General features: G+C 47.7%; 2 protein-coding genes across 3 annotated transcripts; one reads left to right on the top strand and one right to left on the bottom strand.

Moving 5' to 3' along the window:
- Nucleotides 1-2399: 2399 nt before the first annotated feature.
- On the bottom strand, nt 2400-8313 carry LOC129012578 (solute carrier family 12 member 3-like). 2 transcript variants are annotated; one of them, XR_008493646.2, is made up of 5 exons: nt 7298-8313; nt 6589-6683; nt 6201-6352; nt 3196-3278; nt 2400-2482 (listed from the first exon to the last, which is right to left on the bottom strand). XR_008493646.2 is itself a non-coding variant. In XM_054448364.2 (4 exons), the coding sequence occupies exons 1-4, from the start codon at nt 7495-7497 to the stop codon at nt 5878-5880; spliced, it is 564 nt and encodes a 187-aa protein (XP_054304339.2). In that variant the 5' UTR covers nt 7498-8313; the 3' UTR covers nt 5650-5877. The 2 variants fall into 2 exon arrangements, 1 of the variants encoding a protein (XP_054304339.2); XM_054448364.2 differs by lacking the exons at nt 2400-2482; nt 3196-3278 and adding an exon at nt 5650-5994.
- KLHL33 (kelch like family member 33) lies at nt 3189-18354 on the top strand. The gene is made up of 5 exons (XM_054449592.2): nt 3189-3608; nt 9526-10292; nt 14644-15568; nt 15694-15861; nt 15962-18354. Exons 2-5 carry the CDS (start codon nt 9545-9547, stop codon nt 16512-16514), a joined length of 2394 nt encoding a protein of 797 aa, XP_054305567.2. The 5' UTR covers nt 3189-3608; nt 9526-9544; the 3' UTR covers nt 16515-18354.
- The last annotated feature ends 4159 nt before the right edge of the window (nt 18355-22513 follow it).

Raw genomic sequence — 22513 nt, 5'->3', positions numbered from 1 at the left:
CTTTGAAACAGACTATCACACCAACACCACTTTTGTCATAAATCTTGATGATTTCAATATTCAGGTAGATCATACTAACACCCACTTCAGCCACTTATTTCCTTGGTCATGTTCTGGAGCTGCAGATCCTCCACATCTCAGTTTCAGACATGCCACTCTCGACTACTACCACCTCCTGTCTTGCCAGTTCATTTTCTTTAGTATGCTAAATCCAACAGTTCATCCCTTCACCAGGACCTACGGTCCATTGATCATACTTCCTTTCTACAGATTTTATCCCCCATCTATTTTTATTTCCCTCCTTCAGCTAAATTCCCATAATCCACCTCATTTCCCTTCCCCTCTTTTGCTTTTGTCATATTCAACTCATCACCTACTTTAGACTAGTAAAAATAGCTATGCTGACTGATGTTACTTTAAACTTACGACCATGACACTAAAATGGGCCCTTTATGTCACCCAGAAATATTCCATGTCTCTAGTCCTTTCACTTGCCTTCTTTTCTGGTGACTGTTTCATACCTTCTGACCCCTCAAATCTCTTAACATCTCCCCTACTCTGACTCTTACCTTCGTTCCTATTGCAGTAAGAAAATAGAAGCAATCGGTATACATTTACAAGCTTCTGCCCCTGAAACTAACCACCTTCCAGCATCTATACCCGTGTACTCTGCCTTCCTCCTGGTACCATAAACCAGTGGTTCTCAACCAGAGCTGATTTTGCTTCTCAGAGGACACTGGATTGTCACCATGGATAGGAGGATATTTTACTGATTAGAAGTCAGGGCTGGTTGCAGTGGCTCACGCCTGTAATCCCAGCACTGGGAGGCCAAGGCAGGTGGACCACTTGAGGCCAGGAGTTCAAGACCAGCCTGACCAGCATGTTGAAACCCCTCTACTAAAAATACAAAAAAATCAGCTGGCGTGGTGTCACACGCCTGTAATCCCAACTACTCGGGTACGAGAATCGCTTGAACCCAGGAGGCGGAGGTTGCAGTGAGCCAAGATTGTGCCACTGCATGCCAGCCTGAGTGACAGAGCAAGACTCTCTCTCAAAAAAAAGGGATAATTCTCCCTCTTTTCCTGGAGAGTCAGTATTTCCGTCTCTCCTGAATCTTGCCATCAGCACACAAATATGCCACTGTTTTCTTCATTTTACAAATAATGCCTGCTTGTCCCCATTTGCCCTTCCAGGTGCTTCCCATTTTTCTGTTCCACTTTACAGCAAAACTTAGAAAGACTTGTCTTCAATTTCTGTCCACCAGTTCCCTATTAAATCTCCACCAAAACTATTCTTATCACGGTCACTGATGACCTGCACATAGCTAAATCTAATGGCGTATTCTTCTTCCTCAGAAACTGTCAGCAGCACTTGACACTCCCTCTTTGAAAAGTTTCCTTACTTGGCTTTAGGATGCATTCTCTGGTCTGCCTCCTAGCTTACTGACTGCTCTTTCTTAATCTCCTTTGCTAGTTTCTCCTCATCTCCACAGAGTTTAGTCCTCAGACTGCTCTCTTTACACATACACCTGCAGTGACTTCATCTAGTTGTATACATTAAAATCATTTTGATGGGGGTTACTCCCAGTTATAGTTCCAACCTGGACTTCTATCCCAGATACCTAGCTGCCCATTGGCACCTCCACTTGGATGCTTAATAGGCATCTCAAATTTAACATATTCAAAATTGCACTTATTCTTTCCCCAACTTAGTCCTGTAGTCTTTCTTATTTCTGACAAGGACAACTCCATTCTTCTAGTTGTTCATGTCAAAGTATCTTTGTCAGTTTTCTTTCTTCTCCAATTAATCAAATCCTCTTGGCTCTACCTTCAAAATACATCCAGAATTCCATTTCTCCTCACTTCCACTGCTGCCACTGTAGATCAAGCCAGAATTATGTGTCTTCAAGATTATTGCAGTAGCTGCTCTTTCTCCTTTCCCCATTGCCCACTTAGAGTCAATTCTCCACATAGCAGCCAGAGTGAATAGTGTTAGCATGGAAGCCAGATCATGTTACTCTTCTGCTCAAAACCCTCAGTGCTTTCTTACATCAAAAGAAAAACCAGAGTCTTTAAAGGCCTGTGAGACCCTCTGTGATCCACTCTGCCCTTCCCTGCTTACCACTTTGATCTGCTACTCAGTTCCTTGTTTCCCTTCCCTGCTTACCACTTTGATCTGCTACTCAATTGCTTGTCTGCTCTGCTCCAGCAACACGGGCTTTTCTGTTGGCCTTTAAACACCACAGTTGTCCTCTGAGGTGGGAGGAGGGTATTGGGCACTTGGTAAATGCAGAGTTCATTTTCTAGTCCTTTCTGGTTTGTATGTCAGTATCTTCCCTTTCCTATTCTCCCTGGAACTTGGAGAACTTGGGACTTCCTGGGGAGCCATGGAGTCCCTACCTTCATCATCACTGAGCCAGTACACGTCCACTGCCCTCCGGCCTTGCTTGGATTGGAACATTGAGGCTGCTGGAGTAAGGATGCTGCCCAAGAAAAGAGAAGAAAAGAATGAGACAAACTCCTTATCCAGCTGAGCAGTTGCTCCTAATTCAGTATAATACCTCTCCTCCCCTATGAGAATTATTGCTATCCTAGAGAAATGTCATGTGGCTTCTCTCCACATTGACTAACCGCATTCCCTTTTTACTTTCCTTGGTGCCTGCTTCTCTAACCCGCTCTACAACTCTGTTTTTCCTAAAACAGGACATGTTTTAGGATTGGTCTCCTTCCTGCTAGGTATCCATCCCTATGACATCCAAATATGCTGGGTTTACTGGGAAAAGTGGGGGTATAACATAAAATAATGTTATCTTTTTGCTAAGGATGCCCAAAATTTAACTGGTAAGATGTGTAATATTATTAGAATTGGGGTAGTGCCAGAAACCCTTCTCTAGAATTGGGCCATAGCCCTTCCTGACCACACTCCACCTCACCCTGCTATGTTGTATCTTTTGATCCAAATTTCTCCCACCTGAATTTAGAAGATACCTTTAAAGCTTTCCCCTACCCTGAAAATTTCAGGAGAACTAAAGCTCAAGCAAAATTAATTTCTGTCACATCCTGGTACCCAATTCTATTCAGTCTTAGGTCTTGGTAAGTCCAGATGAGTTCATTTGCCTCCCAGACTGTCTTTGAGAGCCCATTTCTATACCTCCCATACCACAACCTTCTCTTAGGCCCACCTCTTTTCACTCACCTTGAGCTTGGTGTTGAGTAGCCAGGCTTAACCTTCCTGGAATCCTTATGAGGCCTATGCCATAGTTGTAGTCAAAGTCATCACTTTATGGAGAGGAGAGAAAAGGAGATATAGGAGGAAGAGATGAAGGGGTGGGGGTCTCTTTCCTGGGGACAGAGGCACTGCTGGGCAGCTGTTGGGAACAAGGGCTTCACCACGATTACATTTCCTCTTCTTTCTAGTTCCTGACCATTTCTATGTCCATCTTACCCTTCTTTATTTCACATTCACACTAGAGTGCCTATGTAGTACTGCATGGCAGATACAGGCCCTTTCTGCCAATTTTGCTTATATCCCGAGACCAGCACACTGGACTTCCTTTGATTCAAACATGAGACCTGAAAGGAGAAGCAATGAAGAAAGAAGGGGATATGGTATGTTGGGTGAGAGGTGACAAGAAGACTTCCTTTTTCTCCACTGCCCCTCCCAGATTTCAGGAGGCTAGTTTCCTTCTGTGTCTGAGCAGATAGCCCTGCAGAGGTTCATGGTTCTTGCCATGGCCTTTCCCAAAAAAGCCAAAAGTTTGCAAGAACCAGTCATGTAGTATTAAAGAATAAAGTAGACCAAGTGGGAACTGTGGCAAACTGGAGAGCACCTGCCTTGTCCCATGGGACAGGAGCTACTCAGCCCCAGCTAACTGTGTCATGTGGGTTGGAGGCCCAGGATTAGCAGATGCCTGGATCTTAAATGTTGGTAGTTTATTTTAAAAATTGTAAATGCTGTGCAATCAAAAACCTCATTTCCAGGCAAGATTCCATCCATAGGCCACCATTTTCAATCTCTCATCTACAGACTTCCGTACTGAAGTTCTTAATGTGATCTTACACATTGGTGAGGCTCACTGAGTAGGACAGTGCCATTTGGTAGGTGTCTGCCTGGACTAAAGAGCCCCAGTTCACAACTGCAGAGGAAGGGGTGGTGCAGAATGATTAGGGGTGGTGCATCAATCATCGGGTAGAAGAGGAAACAGACTGTTCGTAGTTCTGGGCTTCTTGTGGGGGTCAGCCTCCTGTTGTAACTCACTTCCTGACTCCCTGCTCACCCGCCTACTCACTCGCCAGGTTTTGTAGATCACATAACAGCAGAAGGGTAAGCAACACAGTAATCAGCGTTGCCTGCCACGTGAGGAGGAACATGATGAGCAGGAGGAGCAGAGAGCCCAGGAGAGAGACCAGGGACTTTACCTGTAGAAGGAAGGGCACCAGCCTGCAGGGGACAGCAAATGTAGGCCCTTGTCCTCGCCTCAGCACCACCCACTCATGTATCCCAAGGATGCCCTCCCAACTCCCCAGGTCTTTCCAGCCCTAGACCTTACCTCAACACCTGCCCACACTAACCAGGCAACCAGGTAAGAGAGGCGTAGAAACAGCCAAAGTTGATGAGGGCACAGGAACAGAGGAGGAAGTTGGCGATGATGGGGGCAATGATACTCAGCTCGGCTTTGGGGGAGATGAAAGGTCAGGAGTGAGTCTACACACTAGTGTCGTAAGATCCAGGTCTAGAAGTCCGGGACATCATTTGATGGCTTTCTCCATTCTCTCTATTCCCTTCTTACTCCTCACTCCACCCCCACACACATACCACCCCTACCACTGCAAGGCTAGGAGGCATTTTCGTCCACTTTCAGGAAAAGAGAGATAGAAAAGAGGTTTTAGGATCAGGTCCTAGAAGCCAGAGGTAGGGCTGGGAAGGGCCTGAGAGGAATGGTGATTAATAGAGCCCGGTGTGGAGGGTGGGGTGGGGAGTAGTCACTGATAAGGATGAAACCTACAGCAATGAGGAAGGTGAGCAGATAGCCCCACAGAGGCTCGTGGTTCTTGCCATGGCGTTTCCCCCAAAAAAAGCCAGTGATTGCGTATGGTTTATCCTGGCACAGCTGCTGCAAGAGGTCTTGGCGATCGACAGGGGAGGCTCCCAGGAAGTAGGAGAATGAGAGCCCTCTCTTCCTCTAAAGAGGCAGGAGAGTGGGAAGCATAGACAGAAGTCAAGGGAGTTTAGGGGTCAGAGGCAGAAGGGATAGGAGTAGGGGGAGTAGGGGGTGGTAAGATCCCTGGGAATGAAGGATGGGAAAAACTGAGAGTGGGGAGGTAGATAGATGAGTGACACCGGGCCAGGCCTGGGGGCTCATGCCTGTAATCCCAGCACTTTGGGAGGCTAAGGCGGGCGAATCACAAGGTTAGGAGTTCGAGACCAACCTGGCCAACATAGTGAAACCCCATCTCTACTAAAAATATAAAAATTAACCAGATGTGGTGGCACGTGCCTGTACTTGGGAGGCTGAGGTGAGAGAATCACTTGAACCTGGGAGGCGGAGGTTGCAGTGAGCCGAGACCATGCCATTGCACTCCAGCCTGGGTGACAAAGTGAGACTCTTGTCTCAAAAAAAAAAAAAAAAAAAAAAGAGTGACACCTTCCCCATACTTTCCCTTGATTTACAGGCAGACTTTGAATGTTGCTATGTGGGCTTGGATTATCTCTTTAAACGCTAGGCAGCCACGGTCATCTCCATCTCCCAAAGTTACCTTCTAACTCCCAGTTGCTGAGAACTGAGCCCTCTTTTGCCCCTCCTCAAAAATTATACACTTGGGATGACCATGTCCACTAACATTCTCTCCTTTCTCTTGCAAGCCTCTTGCTAAGATCTCAACTAGCCTGGAAGATATTAGGGACTGAAACAAAGCAGGAAAGGGTACAGAACAGAGTGGCACTCAAGATTCCAGCAGACATCAGAGGGCTAAAGGCAGACACCATGTTCATGGCCTGAGGAAAAGGGCAGACAGGGGCAAAAATCAATGCATTTCCAAAGTAATGCATTCCACCCATATTTTCACCTAGTTTTCCCAGACTTATTAAAATTTATTTGCATCTTTGAAGATTTTGCCCCAAATTAATCAACTTAAACATCTATGCTATGCCAGGGAATGGGCAAGGTTTCTCTCTCTATACTTCCGCTCTGGTTCACTCACCTCATAGTGATTAGAAAGCCCATAGAGGCAGGACCCTTGCTCTCGACAACTGCTGAAATCCCAGCCATACTGGCACTTTGCGCCCAGGCAGCTCCCATTCTGCACACCCATGTCAGTCCTATTTTCTGAAGCACATTGAATCATACAGGAGCCTGGAAGTGAGATTGAGGATACACATTTCTTCATGGGAAGAAAACCCCATCCCAAAGCAGTAGGGCTATCTAGGTACCACCAGTACCAAAAGGGGAAATGAAAATGTTTGTGTGGCAGGGGTTGGGGGAGTGAGGAAATGACCAAATGTGATCATCGAAGAACACCATACAATTCATTAACAGATATGAGGGATGGGGAAACATGAAGGGAGGAGCGGGAGTCCCTACAGACTCACCAGCCTTGATTTTGCCATTGCTGGAGATGGCTGAGATAGGCAATCCAGTGACAGTATGACTGAGGCCAAGAAGAGGATGATGAGCCATGTGAGCCCTGGGTGAGGGTGGGAATTTATTCATACACGCACATCCCTTCATACTGCCCAGGAGAGCTTTGAGCTCATACCTGTGCCGGCCTGAGCAGCGATCCAAGGCAGCTGCAGGTAGAGAATGATGCCCCAGATGTTGAGCATACAGCAAATCCCGGGAGCAGGGTGGTAAGGGAGGGGTCACAGTCTCCAGTGTGAGCCCCACCCCTTGCCCCCTTCTTCAGAGGTACTTCCCAAAAACTCCCCTGGAGCAAAAAGTTCTCGCCTGCCTAGATCCCCAGACTTAGGGAACCATGAGCGCCAATCCATTACCATGACTCCTATGACTGAGCTGAAGTGCACTGGGGCCTTGCCGGTTTTGGCCCCAGAATTCTCCAGATCATCTTGGGAGTGTGGCTGGGTGTGGGGTTCCTCTCCAGGTGGACGTGTCGCTATTTCTTGGCTGAGACAGCACATACATAACTGAAATGCCAAGACCCCTCGCTAGCCAGCGCGTCTGCAACCAGGAGGACAGCTAATGGACCTGGAGGGCAGTCCCAGAGCTACATGAAGGGTGGTGGTAGCCCACATGCAGATTTTATCCTACCTTCAGGAGTTCACTGTGGGGCCTGGGTCTTACCAAGCTGTATGGAGCCATCCCAGGACTACGGAGTTGGCATAGAACTCGTAGCAGAGTCTGGTGTCCTCATCCTTGTAAGCAGTTGGTGAACAGAGGCTGGCTTGGGGTATGTCTCCACCAGATTGCAGTTCCTCCAACTCCTGGTTGGGGGTCAAGATGCTGGTCACATTGTCTTGCTCTGGGGAGGACATGAGAGGCATTCGAAATGTCTGAACTGGGAAAGAGGGTGCAGAGCCTGGACACTATCTCCCCATTTGCTGGCCAGGATAACCATAAACTGCCTCTCAGTTGAACCATTTTGGGGAGTGCACCTGCTGGCTAGGCTCACCCAGGAAATGCTAGCTACTCCGAGTTGCCAGGGGTACCCAGGCCACAAATGGGGAAATGGAGACAGCTCTGAAAGTAGGAGGGGGTGCTGTGCGGGTCAGCCCACTTCCCACCCTACCCCGCCCTCCACATGAGCCCTTTCATCTGAATCAATAATAAGGAGCAGTCGTGCCTCCTTCCCTTATTAAGTCTGCTGTGGAGTCAACCTATCCAGCCTGGACCAGACATTTTATAAGCCAAGAAGTAGGAGCCCTTGGCCTGTCCTACCTCCCCCAGAGAAGGGAGAGGAAGTGTGTCACTGCACCTTTCCCTAAATCCTTTCCACAAGAGGACACTCAAAACTGCGGCACAAAGTGATTGCCTGGCTTTTAGGGGCTTTAGTCAAGCACTTGGCCTCAGGATGAGAAAGGAAGTGTTGTCCTGGAGGGAGAAGGAGTGGCTGTTACCGTCTGGCTCAAACGGAATACTTGCATGTCCATAGCCCATCTAGTCCAGGACTCTGGTCCTCACAGCATGCAGATCAAGCACACCTTCCACTGTCTGGTTCTTATCCCAGTGCCAAGATGAGAGTTAGAATTCCCCAGACTTTTCCAAAGACACAGGGTTGGATTTCAGGCTCTCACCCTGGACCCCACCTCTGGACAGATAGGCATCCCTGTGTGGGGTGAGCCACCTAGGTCCGTAGCCCTGCCCCCTGGCCCTTCACTTTCCCCACTCTTCTGCCCTCCATGGATAAAGCTGGACTATGTTCGCTTCTGGGTCCCAGCTGTTCACTCCTGGGTCCCAGCTTTTTTGTTTTTTGAGACAGGGTTTTGCTCTGTCACCCAAGCTGGAGTGTAGTGGTGCGACCTCAGTTCACTGCAACCTCTGCCTCCTGGGCTCAAGTGATCCTCCCACCTCAGCCTCCTAAGAAGCTGGGACTAAAGTTGTGCCCCACCACGCCTGGCTAATTTTTGTATTTTTTTGTAGAGATGGGGTTTCACCATGTTGCCCAGTTTGGTCTCAAACTGCTGGCCTCAAGTGATCCATCTGCCTTGGCCTCCCACAGTGCTACGACTACAGGCATGAGACACCACGTCCAGCTAATTTTGGTAATTTTTGATAGATATAAAAAACATGGAGTTTCATCATGTTACCCAGGCTGGTCTAATTCCTGGGCTCAAGTGACTCACCCACCTTGGCCTCCCAAAGTGCTAGGATTACAGGCAAGAACCACCATGCCCGGTGCGGTCCCAGCTTTATCATGCACAGAAAAGTCAACAGCCAAAGCCTGGTCCAGACTCTTTGCCTGACCCTTCCAGCCCACTCTAGTGGCCCAGCCCTTCTGGCCTTGGGCTCATTCCAGCGGATCCCCTCATTCTCCTTGGTTTCCTAATTTGCCTAGCTCAGCACCCCCATATGACCTACAGGTGGAAGGGTGGGGGTGTCAGTCTGGGAGGGAGCCCAGGGGATTGGGTGTCAGAGTTAGGACACCAGGTGCCAAGTGCCTAGCCAGCCAGGACCGGCTATAATTAGCCCCATGGGGCCACTGGCTGACTGGGATGCCATGTGGGCAAGTTCCCTCTGCCACGCAGAACCAAGCACAGCGGGCACTCAAGTGAGAGGGCAAGGGGAACGCTGGTGTCTCCTGAGGGTGACTAAGAGGATGGGGGCAATAGGGGAGGGGTGTGGTCCCGGTTACTGGATCTTTATAGGGCTTCTTGCATGTTTCACTGCACCGCGTGCACCCTATAGTTGTCCTATATATCCCAGATACTCCAGTGTTGGGATGTGGCTGAGGGTAGGAGGAGGGTGTTGGAGCAGGGGAGAGACTGACATTTCGACTGGCTGGAGACATGGTTGCTCTGGCCTCTTTGGGTCCCGCTCTGACGCCAGGCTGTCTTGCCTCTGCTCACCTGCAGCTATCCAGCAAACCTCGGCATGAGCGTCTCGGACACCCCACATTATCCCCCTGAGCTGGAGAGTGTCTCTCATCCCGTCCAGAAGGACTGCCTTGGACTCCCTGTGCACGCCCAGAGAACCCCTTCCTGGCCTCCCTCCCCCGACGAGGATCCCAGATTGCCTTCCTTTCCTCTGGAAGAGCCTGGCTCCAGGCCCCTGGTCCCAAGGAACCTTCCGTTTCCAGCCTTGTCCCTAGAGGAAGAAGAGGAAGAGGAAGAAGATGAAGATGCGGCAGAGCCCGAGTGGCTGCGCAGCGAGGAGCATCCGAGCCAGTTTTTCGCCGAGGCCCAGCGGCTGCGGGAGCAGAGATTGTTGCTGGACGAAGAGGTGTCAGTCGCGGGGCGGGTATACGGGGTGCATCGGGTGATCCTGGCCGCAATCAGCAGCCTCTTCCGAGACAGGCTGCTGGGCGGCGGAGGTCCGCGGCCCCCCTTCAGCCTCGAGGTGTCCCCAGGGGGCTGGGAGGCCGTGCTGACCTTTGCCTATGAGGGGGTGCTGGGCCCCGCCCCGCAGGGGGATGTGCTGGCTGCAGCCGAGGCGCTGGGAGCGCCCCGGGTGAAGGCTGCTGCCCAGCGGACATGCGAGAGGGCTGGAAATGCTGGGGAAGATGTAAAGAAGCCCAGCCAGGCAGAGGAGCTGAGGGAGAACCTGCGCGGAATCGAGCTCCTCTACCGAGAGGGCGTCGGGTGTGACTTGAAGCTGGAGGCAGGCGGCTGCCAGCTGCGGGGTGAGGGCCTGTGGGGCATTAAATTACTGCAGGTGCATATGCTACCGGAATGGTGTGTGCAAGCAGCAGGTGGTTTGATCCCCACCATGATGGTTTTGATCCCTGCTGCTGTCAGAATTTCCCTGGCGTGGCCTTTGGTGCCTCTCCTGCCCCACGGAGAGCCGGACATGCGCAGTCAAGTTGTTTTCTAGGCGCACTGACAGATTTAAACTGACCCTCTGTCTGGCTTTTCCTGTGTCCGGTAACAAGGAATCTCCAGCCAGCTGGCTAGAGCTAAGGGTACAATCCATGGCAGTAGAACAAGCAGAAAGTGGATTGACTCAAACAGAAATTAACAAAAGGCCCTTCTTTGCATCCTCCATTCAGGACACAGGAAAGCCAGGGGAACATGGTGGAAAACTCAATGTGTGCTTTCACCTTGGTGTGCTTGACACCATGGCTGACTTATGGGCCCTGCAGCTAATGAGCAAGGTCTGGTACTGTTTAAGGTTACCAGGCCGTGGCACTTTTTTTTTTCTTTTTTCTGAGACAGCGTCTCACTCTGTCACCCGGGCTGGAGTGCAGTGGCACGATCTTGGCTCACTGCAACCTGCACCTCCTGGGTTCAAGCGATTCTCCTGCCTCAGCCTCCCGAGTAGCTGGGATTACAGGCACCTGCCACCATGCCTGGCTAATTTTTTTGGTATTTTTTAGTAGAGACGGGGTTTCACCAGGTTGGCCAGGCTTGTCTTGAACTCCTGATCTCAGGTGGTCTACCCGTCTCATGCTGGGATTACAGGCATGAGTCGCTGCACCCGGCCTGGCCATGGCACTTTGAAGTTAACTCTGCTCATCACCAGGAAAGCTAAGTAGGGTTGCATAAGTTGAGTATTATTTGGAGTCTACTAACGTTTAGTGAGGCACTTGGGTACCTGAAATTTTTACACATGACATTTCTTTTTAATTTTCACTGAAAGCTGGTGAGGTCAATATCATTATCTATAGGTGCAGATAAGGAACATTAAATTCAGAGATGTTGACTTGGGACAACCGGGATACAAGCCTACATCACTAGTCCAGTCTGCTTCCACTAGGCCATGTGGACACATTGAAAGTTTAAAATTACAAGGGATTAGTTTAGAGATTATCTAGTTGGGCTCTTACACTTTGCTGATGAAGAAATCAGAATCCAAGACTTGTCTAAAGTCACATAGCTACTGCCCATTAGAGGAGTACTGGGAACTAAAGTGCTTCCGGGACTCCTAGAAGGAAAACCACTCCAAAAGTCTTTATTTTCATTTATGATAGCACTAGATGGAGAGGGGATTTAAATTTTTCATAATCATAAAATTCTCACTAAGCTTTTGAATTTAAGCATACTCATATCACTGTTTTTATTTCCCTAGGAAATATTCCTACTTAATGGTTGCGAATCTGTCACTTAAAATCCTAGGGTATAGTAATGAGTAAGAGGTGAATACAAGTGGTTGTGAGCCCTTTCAGGGTTGGCTCTGAACTATAGGTTGATTGATGATATGGGAGCTGAGACGGCTCAGCTTGTTTTGAGGAATGCAGATTTTCTCAGACAATATATATTTGAAATCTGTCATTGATGTTTACTACTTGGGAAGCACCAGGCCACTACCCACTGCTTAAAAGACAGTGGAAAGTCATATGAACAACACCTGCCCTTTGGGAAAGGCACGCGTGCCTCAGTTGGTCGAAGCAGCATGGAGTTCTTAAACAGCTTGGCCTCTGTGACCTGCCTAAAAGGACTTCTAGCAGCATTACCCCCAACCTTTTTATTATGAAGCATTTAACAAAGCAAAGAACATTAAGATGAACATTCAAACACCCATCACCCAGATTTAACAACTAATATTTTACTATATTTATTTCATCTGTTCATTTTATTTTTTACTGAAGTTTAAAGGAAATTCATGACATTTTACTCATAAGTATTTGGGCATGTATCTTTTTAAAAGAGGACAATTCTGTGGGACTAGGTGTGAAAGGAAAAAAAATAAATCAAAGAGGATATTTTCTCATAACCATAATACCTTTATCATGCACGACAAAAGTAATAGTAATTTCCTTCTCTTTCTTTCTTCTTCTTTCTTTTTTTTTTTTTTTTTTTTTTTTTAAGATGGAATCTTGCTCTGTCACCCAGGCTGGAGTACAATGGCATGATCTCGGCTCACTGCAACCTCCACCTCCCAGGTTCAAGTGATTCGCCCGCCTCAGCCTCCCAAGTAACTGCAATTACAGGCGTGCACCACCACGCCCAGCTAATTTTTGTACTTTTAGTAAAGACGGGGTTTCACCATGTTGGCTAGTCTGGTCTTGAACTCCTGACCTCAGGTGATCCACCTGCCTCAGCCTCCCAAAATGCTGGGCTTACAGGCATGAGCCACTGTGCCTGGCCAGTAATTTCTTAATATCACCTAGTCCACATTTATATTTTCCCAATTGTCCAAAAAACATTTTTTAAAGTGAGTTTGTTCAACCCAGGAATTAATCAAGGACTATGCTATTCTCAGTTGCATGTCTCTTAAGCTTCCTTTAATCTAGTATAGTCCTCCCTCCTTTTTTTTTTTTTATTACTTTATATATTGATTGGTAAAGACAATAACGTGTAAGATTGGTTATCCTGGGCCAGGCACGGTGGCTCACGCCTGTAGTCCCAACACTTTGGGAGGCTGAGGCAGGCAGATCACTTGAGGCCAGGAGTTCAAGGTTAGCCTGTCCAACATGACGAAACCCTGTCTCTACTAAAAATACAAAAATTAGCCAGGCATGGTCGTGTGCAGCTGTAGTCCCAGCTAATCTGGAAGCTGAGGCACGAGAATCACTTGAACCTGGGGGGTGGAGGTCGCAGTGAGCCAAGATTGTACCACTGCACTCCAGGCAGGGTTACAGAGAAAGACCCTATCTCAAAAAAAAAAAAAAAAAAAAAAAAAATTGGTTATCCTATAAAATGCTCCATTTTCTTGATTTGTATGGTTTTTCCCTTCATGGTTTTGTCTAAATTGTTCCTTTAGCCTTTCAACTTCCTATAAACTTGACTTAAGATCTAAAGAGTTGAACAGATTCAAGTTAAATATTTTGGCCAGAACAATCCATAGGTGATGCTGAGTATGAGGTCTAATTGTTTAACAGCATAGGTTAATAGGACAATTTCATTGTCATGAGGACCATGCAGATAACCAAGGTATTGGTACACAAGCATGCTTATTGCAGCCTGACATCAGTGACAGTGGATGGAGATGATCTGCCCAGACAGCCACTGCATGGAAATGAAAAATAAATCACATGCTTTCTCTAGGACCCAACTCAGTTTCCTTTATTTATTTATTTATTTATTTATTTATTTATTTATTTTGAGATGGAGTCTCGCTCTGTCACCCAGGCTGGGTGCAGCAGCGCAGTCTCAGCTCTTGCAACCCTGGCCTCCCAGGTTCAAGCGATTCCCCTGCCTCAGTCTCCAAGTAGCTGGGATTACAGGCGCCTGCCACCATGCCCGGCTAATCTTTGTATTTTTGGTAGAGACGGAGTTTCACCATGTTGGCCAGGCTGGCCTTGAACTCCTGACCTCAAGTGATCCACCCACCTCAGCCTCCCAAAGCGCTGGGATTACAGGCGTGTGCCACAACGCCCAACCAGTTTCCTTATTTTAAAGGGAATAATTGAATTAGGTTATTTTGAAGGTCTCAAGTTTCAGATCTCATGATTCTACAAATTATACCAAGAACAGGAGAGGGTTATGCAGAGAAAAGCTGGTACTCATGGAAAACATTAAACACTAAATCTTAGGCAAGAGGAGACTGCAATCTGATGAGGTTGGATTACAGCCATTCCCGAGTGGTGCCATTTTCCCAGCAAAATCTAACAGAATGGCTGACAGTTTTGGCTCTTGAAATTGTAAAGAATTTTATTTTGTGCACAATATAGACAGACCTATATAAGCTGCATGTTGGTCTTTTCCATTTATTTTGTGCTCCTCTTAGCAAATGCTTTCTTCTCAACCTGATCCATGAAGACTCTTTTTCTGACTGATCTGACCAAAAAGACTAAAGCAATGTTTACCAAAGTGTCTTCAGGCCACTAACATGAGAATCACATAGGGTTACCTGAAGTGCTAAAATACAAATCTCTAGGGTCTCCGTCCAGAACTGTTGAATCAGAATCTCTGGGAGTGGACTGCTGAAACCTGCATTTTAACAACTACCCCATGGTATTCTGATGCACACCACGGTTTGGCCTGTAGCAGTGGGTGGCTTGGATGGCCAAACTTAGAGGTACCAAGTTGGGGTAGTGCCTATCGGTCTTGCAACACTTTGAGTCCTCCTCTATTTCTTCTCCACTCCTACAGTGCACCGAGCTGCCCTGGCCTGCGGCAGTGAGTTCTTTGGGGCCATGCTCCTGAGTGGGATGAGGGAATCCCAGGGCACAGAGGTATCTCTGCGGACGATCTCCACCCAGGACCTGCGACTCCTCGTCTCTTTTGCTTACTCCGGAGTTGTGCGGGCAAGGTGGCCAGGGCTACTGAGAGCTGCCCAGGCTGCTCTGCAGTACCAGAGCTCTTCCTGCTTGGATTTGTGTCAGAAAGGCTTGGCACGGGGCCTCAGCCCTGCCCGTTGCCTGGCCCTTTTCCCCATGGCTGAAGCCCCTGGGTTGGAGAGGCTCTGGAGCAAAGCCCGTCACTACCTCCTCACCCACCTGCCTGCTGTAGCCTTGTGTCCTGCTTTCCCTTCTTTACCAGCTGCCTGCTTGGCTGAGCTCCTGGATAGTGATGAGCTCCATGTGCAGGAGGAGTTTGAGGCCTTTGTGGCTGCACGGTGTTGGCTAGCTGCCAACCCCGAGACCCAGGAGTCAGAGGCCAAGGCCCTGTTGCGATGTGTCCGCTTTGGCCGCATGTCCACCAGGGAGTTGCGGAGGGTGCGGGCAGCTGGGCTGCTTCCACCCCTGACCCCGGATCTGTTGCACCAGCTGATGGTAGAGGCTGATGTTCCAGGCCAAGAGAGACGGAGGGAGCCTGACCGGGCACTGGTAGTGATTGGCGGGGATGGGCTCAGACCAGACATGGCCCTAAGACAACCATCCCGAGCAGTGTGGTGGGCCCGGGCCTTCCGCTGTGGCGTGGGACTGGTACGAACTGTTGAGTGGGGGCAGCTGCCTGCCCTGCCTGCCCCCGGACGCTTCCGGCATGGGGCTGCGAGCCTGGCAGGAAGTGATCTCTATGTGTGTGGGGGACAAGATTTCTACAGTCACTCCAGCACCCTGGCTTCAACTCTCAGGTATAAGCTTCTAGGAGTGGGTACGGTGTGGCAGGCCCTAAAGTGAGCACGGAGAGAAATTGCTGGCCTAGCCAACCACAGGTGCCCAGAGTCACTCTTCCAATCTCTTGTCCTACTGTGTCCAGGTGGGAGCCCAGTCAAGATGACTGGGAGGAGATGGCTCCTTTGTCCCAGGCTCGAAGCCTTTTCCCCTTGGTGGCACTGGATGGAAAACTTTATGCCCTGGGTGGAAGACACAATGATGTTGCCCTGGACTCTGTGGAGACCTACAACCCTGAGCTCGATGTCTGGAGGTAAGCAGGCAAGGGGGCATCTGGGAGAGATTAGGAGACTTGGAATAGAAGGAGAGTTGAAGATGCTAGTTGCTGTATCTTGTGTCCTGTTCTCCCTTAGGCCAGCACCTGCACTTCCAGCACCATGTTTTGCCCATGCAGCTGCGATTTTGGAAGGCCGATTGTACGTGAGCGGTGGCTGTGGTGGGACTGGCCAATACCTGGCCTCATTGATGCACTATGACCCCAAACTTGAGAAGCCGGGGACATTTCTGAGTCCTATGGGGGTACCTCGGGCTGGCCATGTCATGGCTGCATTGGGTGGGCGGTTGTATGTGGCAGGTGGGCTGGGTGAGACTGGGGACCTGCTAAGCTTTGAGGCCTATGAACTAAGGACTGATAGCTGGACTCACCTGGCACCCCTACCCTCCCCCCATGTGGGGGCTGCAAGTGCTGTGCTGCAGGGGGAGCTACTGGTGCTGGGGGGCTACAGTCACCGTACTTATGCACTCTCCCACCTTATCCATGCCTACTGTCCTGGCCTGGGCCGATGGCTCTGCCTGGGAACTCTGCCAAGGCCTCGGGCTGAGATGCCTGCCTGCATCCTGACACTGCCCACTGTGCAGCACATAGCTTTGGTTCCCACCCCACACCAAACCAAACCTGCTGGGTGAAGAGGGAGCAACAGCATATGGGGAGAGGAAGGCGTAAGAAATAGCCTGAGAGAAGGACAGAGATTGTGGGGAGAGAAAAGAGAAGGCTTTATTCTTGGTAGTATTTGATTCTCACACTGTGCATTGTAAACTGCTTTTGTACATATGATCTCCATTGAGGAAATGGTGGTTCCAGAACTCCTGGGGAAAACATATAGGGAAAGGGGAGGCAGCTGAATACCCAGGTAAGGAGAGGAGACTCGGGAGCAACTCCACAAGGCTTAGGGATTCTTAGGGAAAGTGCATCTGGTTTGAAAGAGAGTTAAGAAGCTTCAGTAGCCAAAGTGTAGAGACCACGGGAGGACAGTTGGAAAAATGGTTCTGACCCACGGATCATGGAAAAAATGTGGAATGGCCATCCATGAAAGAGTTTGAGGAGTGTAGGAGGAAGGACTGTAAATCGTTCAGCCCTTTTTTTCCCCGGAACTTGCTCCTTTCTCCTCTCCCATCCCTGGGATGCCTAAACCTTCTTAACAATATTCTTTCTCAGGTAATTTTGTAGGCCTGGTCTAGCGTTTCCCAGCTGAGACACCACAGGCTGCCCCTGAGAACCTCTTGGTTTCCTTCTGAGGCAGAAGCTCCCACATGGACATGCACAGGGGCCTGAGAGGCCTGACGGGCCCCCCGGAGCCATGCGGCAGGAGTGTTGTGTGGGGATGATGGGGACAGAGGCCAAGGAGGGAGACGCCCACAGTGGAAAAACAAATGATCTGAGGTTTAAGGACATGGGGTGGAAGAAGTCAGAAGCCTGTCTGGCTTCTTTCTTTTGGGCAAACTGAGGAATCAGGAGTGAGAATGAGACCGTTGTTGCCTGAGGTCTCAAGTGGTGAGAGGATGTGGCGGAGAGAAGAGTGAGAAGCAGACAAGACTCAGAAAAGTCATTTCCCCCTTTCGGTCCCTTTCCCCCAGAGTTATTTTTAAATCCATTTCCCTTTATCTTGGCCAGGGAAAGTAGTCAGGTGCTTCCTCTTTCTCTCTTCCTCCATCCTGCTCTCCCCACTGCCTCTCTTTTTTATTTTTCTTCCTCTTCTTTCTCCCTCACACAGTTATTAATTACCTACTTTGTGGCAGGCACTGTAGGAGGCACCAAGGATACAGAGGTCAGAGAGCTCCTGACCGGCAGATAGACGTAAACAAATACAAGTTTTGAGTGGACTTAGATGTATGGACAAGTCTTAGATGTATGGACAAGTCTTGTGAGAGCCCAGAGGACAGAGCAGTGAACTCTGCCCAGGAAGGCTTCTGTTAGGGAAGATGTCATCCGATGGGTGTATTTTGACCTGGATCTTAAAGGCTGCCTAGAGTCTCACCCATTAGAGAAGGGGGAATGCATTTGAAACAGAAAGAAGTGGGGCATGCCATGCCCTGTTTCTCCATAGCAAAGAGGAAGTGGGTATTCCAGAGGCTTTTTAGATAATTCTGCGGCTCTTGCCACCTACTCTCTTCTCTGGAACCTTCCTGAGGATAATGGCTTTCACTTAATGATTGTGTATTCCTGCCCTCTACAACTCACCTGTATCCTTCCTGTCTGCTCTTTCCATTTCTGCCTACTGGACAGCTGAGAGCAAAAAAGGGTCAGTTTTTTTTTGTGTGTGTAGGTCAATTTTCTTTTTCTTTTTCTTTTTTTTTTTTTTTTTGAGACAGAGTTTCACTCTGTTGCCCAGGCTGGAGTGCAATGGTGCGATCTCAGCTCACTGCAACCTCTTCCTCCCGAGTTCAAGTGATTCTCCTGCCTCAGCCTCCCTGAGTAGCTGGGATTACAGCTATTACATCTGGCTAATTTTGTATTTTTAGTAGAGACAGGTTTCTCCATGTTGGTCAGGTTGATCTTGAACTCCTGACCTCAGGTGATCCACCCACCTCGGCCTCCCAAAGTGCTGGGATTACAGGCGTGAGCCACAGTGCCCGGCCTGTGTAGGTCAGTTTTCTATTACCATTGTTTATTAAGATTTTCATGTTTCTAAGGGTGACGATGGAGTCTCCCTTGTATCCTTCTTCATTCTGGCCCCAGAAGTACTTGGCATGTATTTTGTTTATTTATTTTTAGATTTCATTATTTTAGTAAGGTTTTTTTCTGTATCTCTATTTAAGATAGACTAGGAATGTAATTGAAAATGAGAAGGGGTAAGTAGGATGTATAAGAGAAAAGAGAAGGAAGAATTAAAGAAAGGGAAGAAGGAAATTGAAGGAGATGAGAAGCTATAAATATTGGATGAACTTCTATGAACATTTTTTGTGATTTGTACCTAAAGGCAGACTTAAATAAAGGTTTCATAGTGACTGAATCTTTCTTATTTGAGTTTCTGTACTATAAAAAGCATTCAAATAAAATTCCCTGTAATCTGCCTTCTAGGTCTACCACATGATTGAAATCATCTCCCTCCACTGTTACTATGACCTACTTCTTACCAAATCTAACAATCTGTGGCCATCTTCATTCTCTTTCATCTTTCTGCAGGAACTGATTGGCGTGAAAACTGGCTCTTACCCTAAAAGTTTCTCTTCTCCTGGCTTTAGAGATAGCACACTCTCCTGGCTGGACTTTCTCTTATTTCTCCAATCCAAAATCCAGTAAGCCAGATCAAAGTGTCCAAGGGGGTGTGGCTTCGTCTCTAGTGGAGCTGATAGCCAAGGATCCACAGGTATGTGGATGAGGGTGGTTCATTGCAGAAAGTTCTGACTTTCATTATTTATCTTTAAAATTGAGGGAAGAGTGAGGAGAGAGGAGATCTCTGACTGAAGGAGGACCCTAGTCAATAGTCCATTCATCAGTGAGAAGGGACTGAATATAGGCAAGGTAACAGCCTGGGACTTCAGCCAGGCAGACTAAGAATAGGGTAATATCAGGGTAACATTTCAACCCCAGAAGGGAAGTGGAGTGAGAATTAGGAATTGGGATAGAAACCATGCATACAGATTGGGCAACCATGGTGGTGAACTGGCAAGGCTAGTTTGATGACTGTACAGGCCTGGGATTCTTACCTTTGGTGAATCAGATAATAAGCCAAGGTGTTCTAGATGCTCGCTAATAGCTCCCCCAACACTCTTCCCTCAACCCCCTTTGCTGGTGAGGGTGAAATTTCTGATATCTCTCTTATCTTTCCAAGGTTGACTCAGGTACTGGGTAGGACCGGACATGCAGGCTAATGTTTAGTACAAGTAAGTGTGTGGGACTCTATGCATCACTTGTCTCCTGTGCCTAGTCCTGAGTTGCTTACGTTCTTCCTTTCCTTTGCTTTACACTCCCTGTTAGGAAACTCACCTCCACTCTGTCTCCAACCTTGATGGTTCGCCTGGGTTCTAGTCTGATTTTTTTCACTGATTCTCACCTCCATTTAGATGTGCCAGCATCATTAGTTCAGATTCCTCATGCTTTATTGGCACTATCATTTCCCCTGTTTCCTGGACCTGAAGCTTTAGAATCATCCTGAGCTTATTTTCCTTTATCTTTTCTTCTTTACTCGACTCATCATATAATACTGGACTACCGAAAGAAAAACTGACTTAGTGTCGTCTCCCAATCTTTTCTATGTTGAATATAATATATACGGAAAATTCTTAGCCAGGTGTGGTGACACATACCTGCAATTCCAGCTACTTAGGAGGCTGAGGCATGAGAATTGTTTGAACCCGGGAGACGGAGGTTGCAGTGAGCTGAGATCGCGCCACTGCACTCCAGCCTGGGTGATAGAGTGAGACTCTGTCTCAAATTAATAACAATAATACATGGAAAATTGACAGCAAGGAAGGTTTAAAAAAATAGAAGAGCAAATTTATATGAAAATTTCACTAGTTGTGAAACCAAGAATTATTACTTACCCAGACAGACACTCTGGGTTGTAGCAGCAACAATGTTCAATCAAAAGAATGAAAAACTGCCAGGCACTGTGCTACACACCCATAGTTCCAGCTCTTCAGAAGGCTGAGGTGGGATCGCTTGAGCTCAGGAGTTCGAGTCCAGCCTGGATAACATAGTGAGACCCCATCTCGAAAAAAAAAAGGAATAAAAGAAAAATTGCATAGAAAGATTGTTTAATAGAATTATAGAATGGAGAGGTTTCAGAGATCATGTAATTCAAACCTTTTGTTACACAGCTTAGGAAATAAAGGTATGTGGTTCACAGTCTAGATAATGAAGAAGAAGGCTTTTCATGAAACTAGTCTCTCACATACATTAGGACCAACAGGCAGGCTAAGACAAACATCACAGATGAGGTCTATAGACAGGACAGTCATAATTACTCTTTCAGGATCATAGACTGTATTCTAAATCCTGTCTAGCCCTTGAGATCAAGGAGCCCTAAGTGAAAAGGTGTGAATTTATCACAGCTCCTGGTAAAACACCTACCAAAAAAAATTATAGATAGATACATACTTATGTGTATATACATGCATACATATATATCATTAGTGGTGAGATTATAGTCTTTTTTCTCTGAGAGAGAAATGATCATGGTATTATTACTATAGCTGATTCAGAATATAATAATCTATATTTCGTATTTGATATGTTTTGGATCTGTGTCCCTGCGCATATCTCATGTCAAATTGTAATCCCCAGTGTCAGAGGTGGGGCCTGCTGGGAGGTGATGGGTCACGGGAGTGGTTTCCATGACAGGTTTAGCCCCGTTCCCCTGGTGCTGTTCTTCTGGTAGTGAGTTTTCGTGAGATCTTGTTGTTTAGAAGTGCGTAGCACCTCCCGCCTCCCTCTCTTTCTTGCTCCTGCTCCTGCCATGTAAGACGTTTCACGCCTCCTTTGCCTTCTGCCATGATTGGAAACTTCCTGAGGCCTCCCCAGAAGCAGATGCTGCCATGCTTCCTGTATAGCCTGCAGAACCATGAGACAATTAAACCTCTTTTCTTTATAAATTACCCAGTCTCGGGTATTTCTTTATAGTAATGTGAGAACAGACAAATAGCGGTATTAGAAGAATGACAAAAGAAAGTATAGCCTTGAAAGTGTACTGAGCTAGATTCAGTAACTTCGCTTCAAGTTTCAATTCAATTGTTGCTTTGGTAATTATGAGTAAGTCCTTTAACCAGTTTGAATTCCAAGTTCGTATCCCATAAAATAAGCACCATAATGGTATTGTAAACACCAGTGTTATTATAGCTCATAAACCCCACAACTTGGGATAGTCCTAAGGACCTCTAGGCACATTTGGAAAAGTGTGCCTTGGTAATCTATAAGTCAAGTTCCTAGGACATATCCTTTTAGATCAGAGAGCTAAATGATGCCAAACAAGGAGGCCAGTGTACTGTAGTGACAGACTCCTGAGACCATGAGTACCGTACAGAAGGTTATAAGCTACTCCAGCCTGATGTACTCCTGCGACAGGGAAGCAGATTCATCTGGATTCCAACTGAGGCCAAGGCATATAGTTAGAGAGCTATATATCAGTTAGTTGGTGTTTTGTTTTGTTTTGTTTGAGACAGAGTATTGCTCTGTCTCCCAGGCTGGAGTGCAGTGGTGCAGTCTCCGCTCACTGCAACCTCCACCTCCCGGGTTCAAGCGATTCTCCTACCTCAGCCTCCCAAGTACCTGGGATTATAGGCACATACCCAGCTAATTTTTGTATTTTTAGTAGAGACAGGGTTTCACCATGTTGGCCAGGCTGGTCTTGAACTCCTGACCTCAAGTGATCCGCCCGCCTCGGCCTCCCAAAGTGCTAGGATTACAGGAGTGAGCCACCGTGCCTGGCTAATATATCAGTTTGACTAATTGCCAGGTAGACAATCTGAGCCCCAATACACACTTTTCAAGCAAACTGTCACTGATGAAAGCCAACTCTTTCATTACAGAGTAAGAACTGCTTGTTTTATTTTTTATTTTTTTGAGACAGAGTCTCACTCTGTCGCCCAGGCTGGAGTGCAGTGGTACAATTTCGGCTCACTGCAACCTCCGCCTCCTGGATTCAAGTGATTCTCCTGCCTCAGCCTCCAGAGTAGCTGGGATTACA

This window comes from Pongo pygmaeus, chromosome 15 (genome assembly GCF_028885625.2).
Source record: "Pongo pygmaeus isolate AG05252 chromosome 15, NHGRI_mPonPyg2-v2.0_pri, whole genome shotgun sequence".
In the NCBI taxonomy this organism is placed as follows: Eukaryota; Metazoa; Chordata; class Mammalia; order Primates; family Hominidae; genus Pongo; species Pongo pygmaeus.
The sequence above is the reverse complement of the archived record's forward strand: the minus strand, read 5'-3'. Positions and strand labels throughout refer to the sequence as shown.

What these genes read in the sequence shown, in the direction of transcription:
- LOC129012578 (XM_054448364.2), bottom strand. Translation starts at nt 7,497, where the DNA reads ATGCCTCTCATGTCCTCCCCAGAGCAAGACAATGTGACCAGCATCTTG. An exon ending in GGATGGCTCCATACAGCTTG is followed by an intron (nt 6,684 to 7,297) that starts GTAAGACCCAGG and finishes ACCCTCACCCAG; the next exon opens with GGCTCACATGGCTCATCATC. An exon ending in GGCTTTCTAATCACTATGAG is followed by an intron (nt 5,995 to 6,200) that starts GTGAGTGAACCA and finishes CCTTTTCCTCAG; the next exon opens with GCCATGAACATGGTGTCTGC.
- KLHL33 (XM_054449592.2), top strand. Translation starts at nt 9,545, where the DNA reads ATGAGCGTCTCGGACACCCCACATTATCCCCCTGAGCTGGAGAGTGTC. An exon ending in AGGCGGCTGCCAGCTGCGGG is followed by an intron (nt 10,293 to 14,643) that starts GTGAGGGCCTGT and finishes CCACTCCTACAG; the next exon opens with TGCACCGAGCTGCCCTGGCC. An exon ending in ACCCTGGCTTCAACTCTCAG is followed by an intron (nt 15,569 to 15,693) that starts GTATAAGCTTCT and finishes TACTGTGTCCAG; the next exon opens with GTGGGAGCCCAGTCAAGATG.